The 14721-nt window shown below is 56.0% G+C and overlaps 2 protein-coding genes across 2 annotated transcripts; one reads left to right on the forward strand and one right to left on the reverse strand.

The window, feature by feature from the left end:
- The first annotated feature begins 1120 nt into the window (after positions 1-1120).
- CD72 (CD72 molecule) lies at positions 1121-8116 on the forward strand. Its single transcript, XM_060014559.1, has 9 exons — positions 1121-1229; positions 1339-1446; positions 2040-2111; positions 2722-2811; positions 3149-3484; positions 6009-6160; positions 6818-6933; positions 7635-7784; positions 8046-8116. Exons 1-8 carry the CDS (start codon positions 1148-1150, stop codon positions 7777-7779), a joined length of 1101 nt encoding a protein of 366 aa, XP_059870542.1. The 5' UTR covers positions 1121-1147; the 3' UTR covers positions 7780-7784; positions 8046-8116.
- A 203-nt stretch (positions 8117-8319) lies between these two features.
- On the reverse strand, positions 8320-13961 carry TESK1 (testis associated actin remodelling kinase 1). Its single transcript, XM_060014557.1, has 10 exons — positions 12430-13961; positions 12184-12305; positions 12005-12053; positions 11324-11470; positions 10905-10987; positions 10648-10738; positions 10317-10400; positions 10076-10165; positions 9828-9942; positions 8320-9492 (listed from the first exon to the last, which is right to left on the reverse strand). The coding sequence occupies exons 1-10, from the start codon at positions 12646-12648 to the stop codon at positions 8606-8608; spliced, it is 1887 nt and encodes a 628-aa protein (XP_059870540.1). The 5' UTR covers positions 12649-13961; the 3' UTR covers positions 8320-8605.
- Positions 13962-14721: the final 760 nt, after the last annotated feature.

Here is a 14721-nt window from a genome sequence, read left to right on the forward strand (position 1 = left end):
GAAGCTGCAGTCCATCTTCATCCCCATGCAAGTCCTTTGCTCATCTGCTCCCTGACCCCCAACAAGGTGCATGAATAGTCAGTGCTGAAGGTTTTTCCAGAGGCACACAAACTGTGGTGTCCCTCACCCTCACCCTCAGCCCGGGCTTTCCCAGAGCTTCTGCCTCTTGGACTCAGCTTGCTGGGTTTGGCTCAGATACTGGAACACAGGGGTCACGTCAGTCTGCCAGAAGGCAGGATGGGACAAGGAAGAGGCTGACTGGCCACAGGTGTGATCATTAGGGCAACAAAGGTGGAGGAGGCCAGGGAAAGGCTGTGAAGCGAGAGTCTGGGGGTGTTTACACAGGACAGTCAGTTTGGTCCCAGATACTCTGCATCCTCCAAAGCGTTGCCTCATTCCCAGGAAAGGCTTTGGACTGAGAACTTCTCTGTGTGTGGGATTCTCAGCAGCTCTGTAGCACTACAGTAGAAGGGGAGCCGGGCCCACCCGGAAAGCCCCCAAACTGATGGAGAGAAAAGTCCCACCAAGTCAGGGGCCCCCCTTCTGGGAACTCATATCTACTGGGAACCTCAGGATGAGGAGGAGGTAGGGCTCCACACTAGGACCCCTCAATCTGATGGGGAGGATGAAGCCCCACCCTGGAGCAACGATTAGGGAGATCCTCTTTGGTCAGTTGAGCACAAAAGAGCTCTGACTGCACACAGAAAGCCCGTGGACTGGGCAGCCAGGAAAGAAGCTTGGAGCAAATCAGGGTAGTTGATGAGGGTGGGCATTCGGAGCCCAGCACTGTCAAGGTGGGTCTGGGATGCATGAAGGAGGAGCACAGGCAAGACACAGGGACAGGCCTGAGTATTGGTTCTGTGACACCCCCCAGCCCTGAACCCCATGCTCTGGACCTCAGGTTCCCCTCCCCTGCCCCTCTGGCTGGGGCTCAGGGATGCCGTCTGCTTCACTGAACCCATCTGTCTGAGACTGGGTCACATCTTCCTCTTTTGTGACTGGAAGTCACAGGGCAAAGCACTAAGCTGTGCAGTCACGCAGGGAACACAGAGCCTAAGAGTGTGAAGGGACAGAGGGGAGAGTGGCAAGAAAGCCTGGAGCCGGTGGAAGAGGAGGGAGGCGAGTGGGAGCAGAGGTGCTCAGGACCATGGCTGAGGCCATCACCTATGCAGACCTGCGATTTGTGAAGGCTCCCCTGAAGAAGAGCATCTCCAACCGCCTAGGACAAGGTAAGGATGGGTAAGGTGTCTCCTTGATTCTGCATCTCCATCCTCCTTGAAGACCCCACTCCCACCCCAGAGACCCCAATCCTGACGCCACCTTTTCTCTCCTCTGCAGACCCAGAGGCTGATGAAGACGGAGAACTCACCTATGAGAATGTTCAAGTGCCCCCAGGCCCAGGAGGACCCTCAAGCTTGGCTTCCGCTGGATTAGGGGACAAAGCAGGTCTGGAGAGCCCAGGGGATGTGTGTTTATGGGGGACTGTGTCTTGCGCTGGGGAGTCCACAGCATTCTTGGGAGGACAATACCCTTGGAGAAAGGCTGGGGATTCTCAGGAAGAGAATGAGCACCAATTATGGGAGCTAAGGAAGAATAAAGCTCCCAGCGGGTAAGGTGGAGATCCCGGTGGGGAGCTAGGGCTCCACGGAGGGATCAGGGCAGCCCTGTTGGGGAGCTGAGCGCGCGTGGGAAGTGGGGAGTCCCGGGAGAGAGAAGAGAGGGGAGGGGGGAGGGGGGAGAGCACTCCCGGGGAGAGGGTTTTGGCAGGCAGACGAGGGCCCCCAGAGTAAAAGATAAAGGGAGACCCAGGAGGGCGATAGAGGGTCCCCAGGGAAAGGATAAGGTAAGACCCAGGAGGGACACGAGAGTCCCAGGGGAGATACGGAACTCCGGAGAGCGCTAAGGGTGTCCCAGAGCAGTGGCAGAAGGCACCTTAGGACAGACTGGGGTCTCGGCGCGGTGGAGGGGGTGAGTAGGGTGGGGAGAAGGGGTATTTCCTGGCTTTCCCACCTTCAAACTTGAGTCGATCCCTTCCGCAGGGGTCCAGTCGGAGCAGCCAACTGCCGCCTGGAGCCCCGTGACGTCACCAGCTGCCGGGCGGATTCTTCCCTGTAAGTACCTAGTCCTCCCCGCCCCGCGCGCGCCACCCGCTGCCCAGCTCGTCTCGGGCCAGCGAGTGGGGGCGGGGCGCGGCCTCGGGCTGGGCAGCCCTCCCCCACCAGGCCCCCCGGGGTGGTCGCGGAGTCAGGTGCTGGCACCGGTCCCCGCGGGAGGTGGTGCTGGGCCCCGCGGTGTGCAGGTCTGGCCCACGGATTGAGCCCGGGGCGCAGCCCTCCGGTCAGCCCGGGCAGCCCCGTGACACCCTCCCCTGCCTCTTTCACCCTCATCCTTAGATCTTTCCGACGCATCGACCCAGATCGTCTGCCCCCTTCCCCCTTACTATGGTCCCCATTCACGTACCCACCTCTCGGGTCTCCGTCTGAGATTTAGTTCCCCGTCCTACCAGGTAGTGCCCCTCAGTCCTTACCGGTAACAATCCCCAGCCCTTATTCCGGAACACCTTACCTCCACCACCTGCGGAAACTCTGCCAGACAGAAACCACCACGCGTGCTCCAAGTCCTCTGCGGGATGCTCCTTCCCGTGAATCTCCTCCACCCACACCCCCTCAGTCTATCAACTTTCGTGGGGCTCACGGCCCCCCAACCCACTGTCTCCCTAAGGCCAAGCATCCTACGTGCAGTACCTCTTCCTGGGCCTGCTCCTCACCTGCCTGCTGTTAGGGGTGGCTGCCATCTGCCTGGGAGTGCACTGTGAGTATGGCTGCCCCCCATTTCCCATTGCCCCCAGACAACGTTCTCCCCCACTCTCCCCAACAGCTGCCCTGCCTAGCAGGGCCCGGAATCACTACCACCACATCTTCAGCTTTCGTCTGGCTTCCAGCCAGGTCTGTTTCAGAGTGCCGTGACTTCCTAAATTGTCCTCACCTAATCCAGTACCTCCTTAAGCTTCAGGCAGTCAGATCTTATATTCCATTCCAGCCTGTTATGCAGAAAGTTGCAAGAAGCAGCAAAAGGACTGATGCTGAAGCCTCAGGGCACCAGAGCATGGCTGAAGATGTCCTCCAAATCTCTCTTTATGGCCAAACAGATTTCCAGGTGTCTCAGCAGCTCCAGCAGATGAACAGGGTTCTGGAAGCCACTAACAGCACCCTGAGGCAGCAGCTGCGCCAAAAGATAACCCAGCTGGGGCAGAGGGAAGAGGATTTGCAGGGGTCCAGGACGGAGCTGGCCCAGAGTCAGGAAAGACTACAGGTGGAACAGAAGGTTGGCCAGGCTACCAAAGAGCAGTTGCAGGCCTGCCAGTCAGATGGGGAGAAGACAAAAGAGGCCTTGAGAAATAAGGAGATACAAAGGATGAACTTGGGGCAGAGGCTGAGCAGCGTGCAGGACACACTGAAGCCCTTCTTCACATGCCCCTCACCAGGTATCTGCTCTGGGAAAGGGGAGATGGTAGGACCTGCCATGAAGGATGGATTGAAGTGAGGGGTCTATCTATCTATTAGGAAGCCACTGAGTTGTTCAGGAAAGGGGTAATGAACCAGAGTGCTGGCTGACATGACCTGTGCAGCCTGGGCCAACAGGGCGAAGGATCTAGCTGCATACTGGTTTTAGGGAGGGCTCACCCAGCTCTAAGGCTGATCCTGTAGGGGAGAAGAGGGTGGTAGCCAGCAGTGCAAATGACACTGTCCAAAGCAGCAAACTCAGGGCTCACCTGGCTTGACATCAGTGTCAAGGATCTGGGAACCCCCTGAATTTGGATGTGAAATTGATTGTTCGCATGTTTTTCTAAAAAGAGGACCTGTAGCTTTAATTAATTCTCTCTACATCTGAGATTCCCCAAAAGATTAAGAATTACTGATGGATGAGGTACAGTCTGGGGCTGGGGCAAGGCAGCTGAAGCTCTCGCAATGAGGTGGGCAGGGATGTTGTAGGACAGGGAATTAGGGTGGAATGCTCATCCCTTTTGAAAGGAGGAGTCCAGCCCGTGTGTGGGGATGAGGGAGGGGGACACATAGAAGGTCTGCCAAAGTTGGCTGAGGTTGAGGCAGGGTCCCCAGCCCAACGGGACTGGAATGTCCATGGACTGGTTGTCTAGAGGTTAGGCTCTGTCTAGCTCAGGGGCATCTGGCTACTCCCCCAAGGCTTAAAACAGAGAGGTTATGTACAGACACCCCCAGCCCTCATTTCTTTAACCTTCTCATTCTCTACAAGCCTCAGTTCCATGACAGTGCTGCCCCCTCCTTCCCCACAGCTGAACCCTAGACCTCAGCATCCCAAGCTGCTCTTCCGCTGAAAGGATGGCTTCGGGTCTTCACTCTGACCACAGCTGGCCCTCTATAGGCTTTCCACACACTTCTTCTTCAACCTCACGGAGGCCTCCAACCTGCTGGCTCCCCTGTTTCCTCCCTTCCCATCAGCCATCACCTGTCTTCACTTCTCTCTCTACCCATCTTGGATTTGGGGGCCCATCACTTCAGCCAACCCACTCACTCCTCGGCTCCATTGTCCTGGATGAATGCACATGCCTGCACCCAGGGGTGACAAGCTGTGCAGTCATTCTGCTTGGTGCCACAAATCTCTAGTCTCAACTTCAGCTGGGGCCCCAGCACTGCCTGCCTTGGCAAATCTGCAGTGGTCGGCTGGCTCTCTGTACCCTACTACCCTCTCTCTCACTCTCAGCAGATGCCCTCCTCTGTCAGAGAGGAACACCCTCTATTTTTCATCAACAAATCTATATATCCATTTGCATTTTTCTCCATCTTCATGTCTTGCAAGGATAACTGCAACAGCTTGCTGAATGTTTTTCCTAAACGTCCCCCCTCCAAATCCACTTTTCATGTTGCAGCCAGAGTAATCCTTTAAAAACAAAAATCTGATCATGTCATCCCAGTTAAGATCATGTCATTTCACTTAATTAATTACATCAAAAGTTACGGAATACATACTATATGTCTAGCACTGTACCCAGGCACTTGGGATACAACCAGAGTACAAAATGCTTCAGTGTAAAACCCTACATTGACTTTCTCTTGCTCATAATATAAAAATAAAAAAATCCTCAACCTGGCCTCCAAGGCCCCTGCCTACCTTTCAGCATGCTGCTTGTCCCCTCGCCCTCGTCCATTTGGCCACACCGACTTCTTTTTATTCCTTTAAGTTGCTGTTAGACAGTAACCTAAGGCGGTAGCTGGGTGGGGATGAGAAAACGTAGACAGAAGAGAGGGAGCTGGAGGAGAAGGAATGACTTTTGAGTGATGGAGGTAGGACAGATGGGACGAAGCAACGGAGGGAGGTGGGTTGGGATCAGGAGCATAGACTGGGGTGCGGGATGTTAAAGAAAGAAGAGGTTTATTTCTGACAGATAGTCAGGAAAAGAGGAACAGAGAAGAGACAAATTTTTAGGTGGAGAGGAGGAAAATGGAGAGAGTTCACACGTCAAGTGTCTGAATTTCAGCAAAGCAGGCAGCAAGGTTGTCTACTTGTGGAAGAGTGGAGGGGAAGGTGGTGGCTAGCCGCTTGAGGAGTGTGGGAAAGTTTGAATATGCAGTGAGAAATGCTTTAGGGAGCCAATGAGATGAATGGGAGGCCTATTGAACACTTGTTTATCGGGGGCCCAGGTGAAGTTAGCCAAAATGGGGGAGTAAACGGCAATTGTTCAGAAATTGGGGATAGTACCACCAGTCCTTTTCAAATAAGCCTCCTATATTTTAAGGAGTAAAGTTGTTGAATGCTAAAGGATTTTACTAAGTATGCACAGATATGGCATTTCCAGGGAAGGCAAGAAAGAAAGATTGCAAAGATTAAGGACCAGAAGTCAGTGAAGGCACTGAGGTTCGACCCCAGGGAACATTGTCAGCAACCAGATTGCTGAGTATTCACTTCATCCCAAGTGTTGAGATCTCCCTCCTGGGTCTGGGCAGTGCTGCCACACTCTTTCTTCTTTTTAGATTCCTGCTGTCCCTTGGGATGGATACCGAATGAGAGGAGGTGCTTTTACATCTCAATTACTAAGAGAAATTGGGAGGACAGCCAAAGGCATTGTAAATCTCTGTCCTCTGAACTGGCCAAAATCAGCGACGACACGTCTTATTCATATGGAGTAAGAAAACCCCTATTCAAAGACGGTATGGGTATTGTTGGGTAAAGGGACACGTGTCATCAATCAGGGATGGCAGTGCACACAAGGCGTGCGTCCCTTTTCCATGCAGCTTCTCAGCACAGTGCTCCAGATGGCCCTATTAACTGATTAGGGTTGGCGTGAGAGTTGAAACTTAACGAGCCATCTTTACGTTAACCTGTTTCTCATCTCAGCTTTCTGGTCAGCTCTGGGCTGCTGAACGGGTTCTTTGACTCTCATGGCCTCTCAGGCAGACAGGTTCCATACCTGGTGGGCTGGATTGTAGGGATTGGTTCCTTGTGACCAGAACAGCCCACAGAATGACTCTTCTTCGAAGGCTGGCAGAAATTCTTACCCAGCATGTGTGTGTGCGTGTGCCTGCGCGCATGCACGCACGTGCACTGAAGGGTCAGCCTGCATCTGCAGGGTGGCACTTGAAGGATGCGGGGATGGTCACCGATGAGCCGATGTCATGCACCAAGGTCAGGCACAGTCCTCTTGCCAAAGCTCATAGCCTCTCTAGTGTTCATTTTCTTCCATCAGCCCAGGTGCCCTCCTCCCGACACCCCCTCCCTCCTCCTATTCCAATATTTCCCATCACTCCTCACACACCTCTGGTCTCTCCGAATCTCCCTTCAGGTTTATTATGCCAGAAGCTTACGTAAGGTGTTGGTACAAGGTGGTTCAGCTGAATCATACTGGATTGACTTCAGAAATCAGTTCTGGCAGTGGAGTGATGGTACAAGATACAATGGGTAAGTTTGTTAGGACTTTTGGGCAACAAAAATCCTCTATAATCCCTTCATAAAGACACAGTAATGAGATCTCCCTCCAGGTCCTACTCTCAAAACTTTTTCACAAATCAATGTTATAATTGCCCATTTGTCCACTTCTTCTATTTGATTAATAACAGGCAGGCTTGCTTTCTATTCTATCCCCAGTACCTAGCCGTCCCTGGCACGTGATTTAAAAAAAAAAAAAATTACCAGTTTGGGACCTATGTCATCTTTCTCTCAGGGGGCTAAGTTGAGGATTTAGCTAGGGCTTCACAGCTGGTAAAGAACCCCGGCCTTCTAACTTCTCAGTCCAGACAAGGCTACCCAAACTGAGGTTGTACTTTTTTAGTCAAGGCCACTTGGTATACCAGAGTTGCCCCAGGGAAGTGAGAAAGGAAGCAATGGGGTAACTTTGAGAATCAACCCCAGGGACCCTGAAACAGGGAGTTACCTAACTGGAGTTTCCATCTTTAGGACCTTGGGTGACATTTTCCCCTCCCTGGTCCTCTAGCCTCTTCGGGTTGGGGTCCAGACACCTGTACCTGAACCATCCTCCCACACACGGCTTTAGGTAGGCAGGGTGAGTTAGGACTTGGGTTAGGTTTGTGCAGGGCAAGAGAAGGGAGGATGGGATAGGAGGGGGCCAGAACTTATCCCAGTGCTACATCACCACCCTTTAGGTATTATAGTCAAGGCCAAAGATGTACCAAGGTAGATGGCGAGCGGCAGGCACGTCTGAAGGTAGAGGACTGTTCTTCTTCTCTTCCCTCCATCTGTGAGCTGGAAGCTTTCAGGTATCCAGATGCGGACCGCTCTTTGCACTGAGCTGGGTAAGTGTCGGGGATGGGACTGAGGCGTGGGAGTCCGGGGGCAGAGGGTCTCAGGGCAGGGGCCCAGAGGCCAGGGGGAAAACTTGTTCCTGTAAGTGACAGCCATGTCCACAGCCTCCAGGCTGTGCTTATGTAAGGGGGTGCTGGGCAGGGGAGGCTGGCTATGTGGCTGTCCAGGGAGTTGGGGAGGAGATGGGCTGAGCTGGATGAGGTTCTTAGGGACAGTCAACTGTGGAGCTCCCTGATGCTTTAATCCTCCAGATACTCACGCCAACAAGAGCCTAAGCTGTAGCCTGCAGGTCCTAAGATCCACCGCCCTCCAGCGTGTCCTCACTCTGCCTGGACAGTGCCTGGCCAAGGGCTGATCCATGCCCAACATTTCTAGGCAAGCCTGCTGCCAATAGAGATCCTGTCCCAGAAACTGGACTGTTCCCAGGGAAAGTGTGAAGCAGCTTCTAGAAGAGATTTTGGCCTCCCCCAAAACCTCCCATAGTGGAATGGGTGGGGAGGGCGCATGGGCTGAGCGGATAGGGGCAGCCCGGAGCCAGCCAGGCAGTTTTATTGAAATATTTTTAAATAATTTGCACGTGTTAGTCTCGTGTGTCGCCAACGCTTTGTCTGGTTCAGTGATCCCCACGGGAGAGCAAGCTCAGGGGATGCAAAGGAAATGTTCTGTTCCTCACGTCCATGCCGAGGTTCCCCTCTACAGGGAGAAGAGCTGCTCAGCCCATCCGGGGCTGGCACAGTCCAGCATGTGCTCTCTGTCCTCACAGGGCATCCTGAAGGCCAAGGGTGGAGGCCGGAGACCACAGGCCCCACTGCTAAGAGCGTGCCCCAGGCAGCTGCAGGCTGGTTGTGGGTGGCTTGGCATGGTGCCCCCGGTGGCAGAGGAGACTGCCCGCCTCGCAGTTCAGGTTGCGGTAGCGGGCCACAGCTGGTGTGGGGCGGGGGCACATGGACAGGAAGCCAAAGCTGAAGGGGCTGAGGCAGCAGCCAGGGCAGGGCAGCCCCTCCTCGGACTCCCGGGGGGCTGACGGGGGCGGCGAGGGTTCTGTCCGCTCCAGGGCTGCTGCACGGGGCAGGCTATGCTGGGCCCGGTTCCAGGGCTCCCCAGCCCAGCCTTGTGGGGAGTTCACCACCACGGCTGGGGGGTTGTTGTTAAGGGGGGCTCCTGATCTAGGGGACCAGGGCTGGGAGGCTGAGGAACAAGTGCTGATGAAGTTGTCTGTGGCCACGGCCAGGGGCAGCTGGGGAGCTGGCCCCGGGGCTTCTGGCTCAGGGCTACTGCCCTCACACTCCATCTTCTCTTCAGCCGAGGGGCCCACAGCAGGAGGGCCAGGACCTGGCAGTGCTGTTTCCATACGTCGGGGAAGTTCAGGGGATGATGGTAGTGAGCGGCAGCGGCGGGCAGGTGTCCCAGGCTGGACCAAGGTCTCTGGAGTGGTCACCAAGGGCAGCTGGGTGGAGGGCACTGGTGATGGTGGTACAAGGGGTAGGGGGGCAACTGGCTTGCTGGGTGTGTCCAGGAGCTTGATCTTGCCACCTCTGAGGTCTTCCCGTAGTGAAAAGGGGTTGACTCGAGTCAGATTGTCCCCCCAGTTGGGGGGCGATTCTGGCGATGGGGGCAGGAAGAGGTCTGACCGGCTTCGGGAGAGCCGAGGGTCTGGCCTGGGAAGTGTGGCAGAGGGGCCCCCTCTTGGAACAGACCCTGTAGACAGAGAAGTCTGTGGTCACTGTTCTCAGCATTGATCATAGTTCCCTGAGGGTCTCATTCACCAGGAGGCTGGTGGAACTAGAGCTGAGAAAAGGGAGTCCCACAGGGTGCTTTGGAAAGGGGGAGATGTCCCCTCCAGCCCCCTTTACCTTTTCTTTCCTTGTTCCCCTCCCTCAGGCTCTAGAATTAGAAAACTATCTTCTCTGAGATATCCTCTCACCCCACTCCCGCCCCCAGGCTCCTCAACTAATAAAAACACTTAGTCTCCCCGGGTGATTCTGAGTTCTAAGGAAGAGAGAGGCAAAAGGACCCCAGTTGTGCTCACTTACCCTGACTGTGTGCCAGGGGAGCCCTGAGGAGGGGGGCTGGCTCAGGCAGCTGCTCCAGGATCCATTCCAGGTGCTGGGTGATTTCAGTGAAGGGAGCACGAGTGCTAGGTTCCATCTGATGGGGAGAGACGGGCAGCTTCACTCAGTGCTCCAGAAGAGGGTCCCTGAGTTTCCTCCTGTCATCTGGGCCGGCTGCCCTTGTCAGATGGTGGGTGGGGGTGGGGGCAGGGAGGGAGTGAGGCTCTTACACTGCAGCAGTGGATGGCCAGGAGCAGGAAGGGCAGTGGGCAGTCATCCCCTACCAGGGTTCGGAAAGCAGGCACATCCAGGCCGAAGTCCTGTGGGGACAGAGAGGAGGGGCCTCCAGGTCAGCCTTCCTCAAGTTCTCCTGCTGTCCCCCAGTCAGGACCTCAACCTCCAGGGAACCCTCCCTGGTTATGATGTGCCTAGTCTGGAGTTCCTCCTTTTAAACCTGGATGCATCATTCACCTCAGTACGGGGTAGGTAGTCAGGGTCCGCAGGTACTCGTGCGATGAGCTCACAGAGGACAATCCCAAAGGCAAAAACGTCGGCCTAGGGGTAGGAGCGAGTGTCAGGGGGAGGCATTGACAGTTTCATGTAAGAATTTTGTCAGAATACATCAGAATTTGGGGGAGTCTTGACAGTTTTCATGTGTTGGAAGGGGTGTGAGGGGTAAAGGGGATCTTGGGGGTCTTCTGAATTATCTGGTAGGGTTGCTGAGGAACTTGGGATGGAGCCTTATAAGAGTATCTCAAGGGTCTCTGGAAGGCCTTGGGGATCTGAAGGGTTGATATCTTACCTTCTCATCATACAGCTCACCCCGCAACACCTCTGGAGCCATCCAGTATGGGGAGCCCACCACAGCCAACGGCTCCTTCCTTGCCCCTTCCCTGCAGGGGCAGGGGCAGAGTGGTCAGGAACATCCTACTCAGACACCCTCCCCAAACAAAAGGGGATGAGGTCAGCCCCCTCGCTACCCCAGGGGAAATGTCCCTGTGGGCTTCACTTAGATAAGGGGCATCTGGGAGATTTAGGGGGATGGGGCATTCACCTCACCTATACACAGGAATCTTTTCAGCCAGCCCAAAGTCGCCCACAACAGCTGTGAAGCCTCGGTCTTCCCGCCGGATCAGACAGTTCTGACATATACATATAGCATCCCCACATACCCATTACCTTCTGTTCTCTGATCTCCCAAAATGCACCCCAAGGACCCGTCACTCCAGAATAACCCCAACCCTCTCTGATCTCCCAGTTTTCCAACACACACCAATCTTGCAACATCATCCGTCACTCCAAACACAGCATGGTACCCAGTCCCTCAGAGCACTCCCCTCACCCCAGTCCCCCATTCTCCAGTGTCTTGCTGCCCCAACATCCTAATGCTGTCTATTATCCGCATTCCAATACCCACGGGCTAGTTACAATCTAATCTCAAATCCCCTTTCATGCCTCCACCCACCTGGCCAGCCTACCTTGGATGTGAGGTCTCGGTGGAATACACCTTTGGCATGCAGGTACCGCAGGCCGCGGGCGATGTCCAAAGCCAGGCGGAGCCTGACAGGCCAGGATAGGGGTTCGGGGGAGCTGAGCAGCTGTTCCAGGGTCCCCCCATTCATATACTGGGACATAGGGGTAGGAGAAGGGGAATGGATATCAAAGTTTCAGTCTGTTCTCTAGGTCTCCCACTTATAAGCCTGGGGACACTCAGGAGGATCACAAAGGTCAAGAGGGTGAGTCTGTGCCCTAGGGTCCCCCATTCATATCCTAAGGCTAGCATGTCCCACACAGGTGCACCTATTTAAATTTAAATTATTAAGTTTAAATAAAATTAAACATTCCGTTCCTGTCACACTAGCCACATTTCCAGTGCTCCTTAGCCACATGTGGCTAGTGGCTATGGTTTTGGACAGCACAGCTACAGAACATTTTTATCACTGCAGAAAGATCTGTTGGACAGCACCCTTCTAAAGGATAAAGAGGACTGGCACCAGCTGAGGCCTTTTATTTGTGGTTTGCCTGAAGGGAAGTTCAGGGAAGCCTCCCCCGGGTCCTGTTGCCTCTCATTACTCCTCTGTAGATGCACCAGGCCGCTGACTCTCTCTCCCCTTGGTGGTGGTTGTGGTGGAGTCCCCCCCTTCCTGGCCCATCCTCACCTCTGTAAGAGCGTGCAGCTGCCCTTGGTGCACACAGACCCCCATGAACCTGGAAGAGGATGGGAAAGATAGCAGTGTAGGCTGTAAGAGCCCCGGCCGCTCCACAGTTCCCACTTTTCCCGCGGGATCTTTCCCCTATCCCCCAGCAAGCTTCCCAGCAAGCGGCTGGGGCCGCTCACCTTAGAATGTTGGGGTGCCGGAGCCGGTTCATCAGCTGCACCTCCCGCAGCGTGTTTCCCCGGTTACTGGGGAGCCTGTTCATTTTCAGCACCATGACTTGCCCTGACTGTCGGTGCCGAACCTGGGGGCAGCAGGGGATGGCGAGTCCCGCGCAGGTCGGGCGGGTCGCCAGGGTCCGGGCCCCCTAGTTTCAGCCTGGCGTCGAAGTCTCGGTCCCGCCCCTCTGCCCTCTCTGCTGGTCCTACCTTGTAGACCTCAGAGAAGAAGCCGGCCCCGATCTTCTCGGCGCAGTGGAAATCGTCCACGCGCGCCAGGCTGGACACGGCGCTGCGGAGAGCCCGGTAGGAGGAGGGGCGGCCCCGGCCCGGGCCTCCGCCCGCGCCCCCGGGCCCCGGAGGACCCTCCCCCGGCGCCTCTCCGGGCCCGGGCCCTGGGCCCCGTAGTGGGGGCCGTTCCCCGGCCATGGCCGGGCCCCCAGCCCGGGGCCTGCCTCACATGGCAGGGTCCCCGGGGCCCGGGCAGGCCGCGCTCGCCATGGGAGCGGGCCCAGCCCGATCAGGGGCGCAGGGGCTCCCGCTCCCTCTCCCGCCCAGGAGAATGGAAGATACGCCGAAGATCCTGGGCCCGCCCCCGCCGCGCCGGCTTGCTGGGCCCGGGTGGACGCCGCTCCGCTCCGCTCCGCGCAGGGCCTGGGACAGGGCCTGGGCCTGGGCCGGGCGGTGGCGGTGGCGCTCCCGGGCGCCGGCGGGCAGGCGGGCGGGCTCCCCACAGGCGGAGGCGGGCGGTCGGGCGGGCGGGCGGCGGCTGCTCAGCTTCGCCGCTGGGGCTCAGGCTCCGCGGCCTGCCGGGGCGGGGCTGAGCCGGGCCTCTGCTTAACTCCTTCGAGCCCGGCCTCTGGGCAGCGGCCACGCCCCCTCAGGTGCGCACCCCGCAACCCGAAGCCCTAGGCGAGTGCGTCTGCGAAGTCGGGGTCAAGTAAGTTCAGGCCTGAGCTGAATAACTGAAGGGAATTCAGGGCTGATTGTGCGTACGCGCAGCTCAAATGTCTTTTAGCTGCCCTGGGAATCCTTTCTCCCCTCCCTCCCTCAGGTCACTGTCGGTTGAGGGTCTGGCTCCGGAAGCCGCCAGATTCCTGGGCTCCAAGGACCGGCAGGGCAGAAAAGTAGACCACTCTGGCCCAGCTACAGTCGGAGGTAGCCCAGCAACCTACCCGCCTTCCCAGCCTCTGCCCTGGCCCAGCCTGCCCATTTCCCAGTTCTCGATCTTTACACCTTAAACCTCTGGACTCCCTGACACTTTCTACCTTCTCGGGCGGTTGTGATGCCCCGGAGCTGTAGTGAGCCCTTGGCCAGCCCATTCCGGGTGTGGCCCCGACTCCTTCTCACTCCATCCCGCCTCCCTTGAAAAAAGTTCAGATTCCAGAGCCTCTGTCAAGTGACCACCCAGCCTGTACCTTACTCTTACTATTTCGTCCAAATGCCCCTCTCTCTCAAAAGAGAAGCCTCGACCTGTAGGGAAGCCCCTCTTTGCGCAAGATCCCACCCCTTGGCAAAACCCCGCCCCTCAAGGAGCTGTTCCCCTCGGAGACCCCTCTCTTTTTCAGTGAGACCTCTCCTCAGTATGGCACTGCCACCATCAGTGTGTACCAGAATCCCTCAGGGCGACACCCCTCCTTTGTGTGTTCCTCCTACCCAGTGAGACCCCACCTCTCAGAGTGACTCCGCCAGTCATTGTGACCCCTCCTCTCGACGTGAGTCCGCCCCTCAGTGTGACCCCTCTAGGCAGGTACCGCCCGCATCTCGTAGGAATCGGGTCTGCCCCCTCAGGCGGGAGGAGGACCTGCAACCAGCCTCTAAAGCGGTGCGGGGTCCTGAGTGCGCACGCAACGTTTCAGGACCCTGTGCGCTCGCCGTACCCAACGCTTTCGGTTCTCCGCTGGCTCCTCCCCCCGGTCATCGGCGGAATAGCCAATCATCGTCGGGGATGGGTGACGTCACTCGATCCCGGCCACTGGGCTGGGTCTAGCGGTGGTGGGCGTCAGTGAGCCGCTTGCCACCTAGCGGCGGCGTGGAGGGAGGCAGGTGGGCCTCTGGAGTCAAACGGGCTGCGACAGAGCTTGAGGGAGCGAGGCTGAGTTCTTTTCAAGTATTCTAAAGTACTATATTTCTATTTCTGTGGTAAGCTAAAAGGAAAATTAATTGCACAGTCCGCGTCCGTGTGGGTGACCGCCTTCTGACAGAGTCCTGTCCCATGTTTGTAGAGAGAGTCTCAGCAAAACAAGCTCATTCATCACATTAAGTGTTAACATCTACAACTATGTAATTTGTAAGTTTGTTTTCTATAGTCGTATAAGATCTGTAAACATTAGGAATTTATGCCTCCTTTTGTTTAAGTAATAGAATAATTTAATCAACTCGTGTCTGACCCTTTACCCAAGTTTGAGAATATCTATAGCTGGTAATAGTAATTCTAAGCAGAGGAGCCAGGTTCCTGTTTTAGACAGATTATTGTGGTTGTATGGAGGCAGGGAGACTAAT

This window comes from Delphinus delphis, chromosome 6 (assembly GCF_949987515.2).
Source record: "Delphinus delphis chromosome 6, mDelDel1.2, whole genome shotgun sequence".
NCBI classification, from domain to species: domain Eukaryota; kingdom Metazoa; phylum Chordata; class Mammalia; order Artiodactyla; family Delphinidae; genus Delphinus; species Delphinus delphis.